Source organism: Urocampus carinirostris, chromosome 10 (assembly GCF_059441175.1).
Source record: "Urocampus carinirostris isolate Australia breed hairy pipefish chromosome 10, RoL_Ucar_1.0, whole genome shotgun sequence".
NCBI classification, from domain to species: Eukaryota; Metazoa; Chordata; class Actinopteri; order Syngnathiformes; family Syngnathidae; genus Urocampus; species Urocampus carinirostris.
The window spans coordinates 20,463,046-20,468,133 of record NC_142358.1 but is presented as its reverse complement, the minus strand read 5'-3'; the positions used below and the strand labels follow the sequence as shown (position 1 = coordinate 20,468,133).

The 5,088-nt window shown below is 43.5% G+C and overlaps 1 protein-coding gene across 1 annotated transcript; it reads left to right on the top strand.

The window, feature by feature from the left end:
- The first annotated feature begins 265 nt into the window (after window positions 1-265).
- On the top strand, window positions 266-4,423 carry fzd9b (frizzled class receptor 9b). Its single transcript, XM_088345670.1, has one exon. It carries the CDS (start codon window positions 524-526, stop codon window positions 2,276-2,278), a length of 1,755 nt encoding a protein of 584 aa, XP_088201796.1. The 5' UTR covers window positions 266-523; the 3' UTR covers window positions 2,279-4,423.
- Window positions 4,424-5,088: the final 665 nt, after the last annotated feature.

Sequence of the window (5,088 nt, the reverse complement as noted above, 5' to 3'; positions counted from 1 at the left end):
TCCTCCGTCCCTGGATAGATACACAGATAAAAACGTAGATAGGTACTGTAGATGTATACGTGAATAGAAAAATAAATATATGGATATTTTTTTCCCAAACATTCAGGCATCCTCCACCATATGTGCAATCTTCCCCTGCGTGGGGTTCCACTGCTGAAACGTGAGAAGCAGGGGAACGCCCCCTCCCCTTTAATTCTCGCCCCTCCCCTCCTACTCCCTGTCAGTCTCAAGCCCTCGCTCCCCGCTTTTCGCTCTCATTCACCGTGCGCGAGCCTATGAGCGACAACGTAAGCTACCGAAGCCCGGAACGCTTCTTATTCTTCTGCCAAAATTCAAGTAACGGACTCCCTATCTCTTTTTTGACACTTGTTCGCGGACTTTTATCCTGAGAAAGAGTTTAAAGCGTCTATCTAACGGCTTGGGGAAGCTTTGGGCATGAGAGACTAACGGTGATCGGAGCGGGAGCTTCTAAAACTGTTCCAGGCCGTCCTATCTTGATGTGAACCGAACTCAATTTCTGAGCATGGATGGTTGTCCGCTGAAGGTGGCGATTTTCCTGTGGTGCCTGTTGGTGATCTCTGGCTCCAGCTTTGAGATCGGCTCGTACGAGCTGGAGCGGGGACGACCGGCCAAGTGCGAGCCCATCACCATCCCCATGTGCGAGGGCATCGGCTACAACTTGACGCGCATGCCCAACTTTATGGACCACGACGACCAGAAAGAGGCCGCCATCAAGCTGAACGAGTTTGCACCTTTAGTGGCTTACGGCTGTGATGTGCATCTCCGTTTCTTCCTGTGCTCCCTCTATGCACCCATGTGCACAGATAAAGTGTCCACTTCCATCCCTGCTTGTAGACCCATGTGCGAGCAAGCACGGGAGAAGTGTGCTCCTATCATGAAGAAGTTCAGCTACACCTGGCCCGACTCGCTGGACTGCTCCAAGCTGCCCACCAGGCAAGACCCCAACGCATTGTGCATGGAAGCCCCTGAAAATGAGACCAGGTCAGAGGGCAAGAAAGGTGAGGGCATGCTCCCCATGCCCCCTCGCCCCCGGCAGCCGGGCGTCAGCAGCGGGCGATCGTCAACCGGCGGTGGTGGCTCCTGCAAGAACCCAGATAAGTTCCAGTTCGTGGAAAAGAGTCAGTCGTGTGCGCCGCGCTGCTCCCCGGCCTTGGACGTGTTTTGGTCCAGGCGAGACAAAAACTTTGCCTTTATTTGGATGACGGTGTGGTCCATCCTGTGTTTCGTGTCCACCGCTTTCACTGTGCTTACCTTCCTCCTGGAGCCGCACCGCTTCCAGTATCCAGAGAGGCCCATTATATTCCTCTCTATGTGCTACAACGTCTACTCGGTGGCTTTCATTATCCGTTCTTTGGCGGGTGCTGAAAACATCGCCTGTGACCGGGAGAACGGCGAGCTGTATATCATCCAGGAGGGCTTGGAGTCCACAGGCTGCACCATCGTGTTCCTCATCCTCTACTATTTTGGCATGGCCTCCTCTATCTGGTGGGTCATCCTCACCCTCACCTGGTTCCTGGCGGCTGGAAAGAAGTGGGGTCATGAGGCCATCGAGGCGCACAGCAACTACTTCCACATGGCGGCGTGGGGCATCCCAGCTCTCAAGACCATTGTCATCCTCACCATGAGAAAAGTGGCTGGGGATGAGTTAACAGGTCTGTGCTACGTGGGTAGCATGGACTCAGGGGCGCTCACCGGATTCGTCCTCATCCCCCTCTCTTGCTACCTCGTCATCGGCACCTCCTTCATTCTCACCGGCTTCGTGGCGCTCTTCCATATCCGCAAGGTGATGAAAACCGAGGGCACCAACACAGAGAAGTTGGAGAAGCTCATGGTGAAAATCGGCATCTACTCCATCCTATACACGGTTCCTGCCACCTGTGTCATTGTCTGCTACTTCTACGAGAGGCTCAACATGGACTACTGGAAATTAAGGAGCTTGCAAGCCACGTGTGGCGATTTCGAAGGTCACGGCGCCGATTGCTCCCTGCAGGACTCGGTGCCAACCGTGGCCGTCTTCATGCTGAAGATCTTCATGTCCCTGGTGGTGGGCATCACCAGCGGCGTGTGGGTGTGGAGCTCTAAAACTTTGCAGACGTGGCAAGGCCTTTGCAGCAGGAAGCTGACGGACAGGACTAGCGGCCGGAAGCCCTGCGGTGGCGTGAGCTGCAGCAGCACCCACTGCCATTACAAATCTCCTGCTGTCGTCCTGCACATGCCCAAGACGGACCAGCATGTCGAGAGTCCCACTCATGTCTGACACCCCCAAAACACACCTGTGTCACCTAAGCTGCTAAAAAAGACGCCCTGCGGGGTTTTCTGGTCCAATGGGATTCAGCGCCAAAAGGGACAAATTCTATGGAAGCATACTACTGCTAATTTGTAGTAAAAATATAACTTTCAAAAGTTTTCAAACATTTTAACAGTTTAAGTTTAAATATGTTATCAAGTAAGTTAGAACATCACAACAAACATGTTTAAAAATATTTATAAGTACATTCAGGTGTATCAAAAGTATGTTTAAATTTATTGAATTACAATCAATCTTCCAAATATGGTTTTAAAGGGACAGTGTGTTTTAATTCACCACTAGATGTTGTTAAAAATATAATATTACAATAGTAAGCTTGACGCAAAAGTAGACTTCTTCTTGAAATGATTCCCATCCAAACATCTTCTTAAAGGGACAGTGTGTATTTGACCACTAGATGTCGTTGTTTGATGTAGAGCAATTGAAAATGAAAGCTAAAAAGCAGTAGGAAGACTACAAACTACAGAAACTCAAAGTGCCCAAATATGCCATTTTATTCCTTTTTTTTTTGTTGCATAGCCTTTTTGAGGTCTATGGTTCCTTTGGCAATAAGATAACGGTCAATCATGTCAGCTCCCTTTAGGTGAGGCTCATGTTATGTAAAATAAATACTCATTCTTTGGACCTACAAGTATTTTAAAAATATATATGTTTACATAATATTTCATGTTTTCTGCTTATGTTTTAAAACAATATTGTTTTCTTTTGCTATGAGGTGCTAAATAATACACATTGTCCCTTTAAATATGTTTGAAAAACGAATACAATAGAACATAGTTGCAAATACGTTTGTCCCTACTGTACGTGCCATCAAAATAACTACATATTATTCATATTTCAGTGTGGTACTGGCTTGCCTATATGTATTTTTAAATTCAAATTCCCATTATTTAGTTCGAGGAGTCACGTAATGCCTACATAATAATAAATGCCCAAATTTATGAGCTCACTTTCACCTAAAAGAAATTAATTGGAATGCTATAGGAAAAATGGTTCAAATCTCAAACTAAGTCAGTAGACTAAGACATTATTGTAAAATTGCTACAAGTACAGTATAGCCCATAGTATGCAAGTATTTTTGAAAATACTGTATCTGCAATATTTGAATATAATTAGTTTGTTTGATCACATTTTCTAGTAAGTTTAAGCTTACATAAGGTTATGTTTTTAAATCTATAAGCAGGGGTGGGCAAACCTTTTGAGTCACGGGCCACATTTGGTTAAAAGAGATTTTTTTTAAAAATGATGAATTGATTGCAATTTTATACTCTGGCTAAAAAGAGTCTTAAATACGATACTTTGGCAATACTCGAGGAAAAAAGATAATGTAGGCTTATCCAATTTTCCTCAAATGTATTTATTTGCAAATAAATATGCATGCATACATCTAAGTGTTCAAGTTAGATTTCATCGTACACATTTTTGAAAATATACAATTTCATCAAACTGGTTTAGAAACACATCGAAAAACGCGACATGCAATAGGGATAGGTCCAACGTGTTTATTTCTTTTTAAAAATCGCATTTACAGAAAATTGTAACCAGCTATTTGCACATTGGCATTGAGCGCTGTCCATGAGTAGAGACACTTGGGACAAGAGTGACACAACATGTTAATGAGTATACTTCTTTGACTATTATATATATATTTTTTACAGCTTTTGTTTGGCGGGCTGATTTAAAAATCCTGATGCATATGGCCCGTGTTCTGCAGTTTGCCCACCCCTGCTTTAAAATCATTTGGACATATATTCAAATATTTTTTCCAGTGGAAATTATTAACTCCACATTGGCAGTTATGTTTTCATAACATTCAGTATTGTTATTTGCTATGTTGTTCTGTGCAGTGGACTGATGTTGGGAGCAAACGTGGGATTTTTTTCTTCTACAGAGCAGCACAATTAGATGTATAAAACTGTATAAATGTTTATTTATTGTAAATATATTTAATTTAAGGTCATCTTTGCTCTCACCAGATGTTGTGTTTGGATGCATTTATACAAAAATATATGAAGTGCCTTTTGTAAGAACACTGGCTCTCAAACCTTTATTTTTGCAAGACAATAAATTTATAGAACTTGAGTTCAACTCAGAGTGTTTTGGCTTGTCGTCTTTTTTTTTTAAACCATTCCGCCGTCCCTTGTGATGAATATTTCAACCTTTAAAGAGTTGAACAAGAGAATTAATATGTCACGAGTGAGTGTTCATGTCTTGTTTTCCTGATTTCTCTCTCTGGGAATGTCTTTGCAGCGAGTCTCCTATCCAAATGTGTCCCAGTGGCGTCTCCAAAGATAATCCTCAAAGAGACTCACTGATGAATAGGGGGACAGACTGTGGCAAGAATTAATGTTTGCATCACACGCCTTTAAAATGCGGCAGCGAGCGCACGTACAAAGATGTTTAATTAATAGCTGGTTTAATCACTTGCCGTTGCTCTTTGCTGCTCCGCTTGAGCCTGCGGAAGGGCTTTGATCTCATAGGACACATCAGAGGCGCATTTCGCTCTGGTTGCTTGGCACAATTTGGCACCAGCTCTCATATTTGTGAGGTTTCAACAAGCAGATGCAAGATTCACATTTGTATGCGGTTTGTGGTCAATTGGTCATGTTGATTGTGCTGAAGCAACTGAGCACTGACTGGAAGGCGTCATTTTGATAGAGGTTTTCCCAAATTCTTAACTCATTTCGTGCCATAACATTAATATGTTTTCAGAAGCTTTGTCCTTGAGTGCAAAACGTAAAAATGTTTGTTTTTTTATT

Excerpts from the sequence above, each read along its gene's own strand:
- fzd9b (XM_088345670.1), top strand. The coding sequence starts at position 524 with ATGGATGGTTGTCCGCTGAAGGTGGCGATTTTCCTGTGGTGCCTGTTG.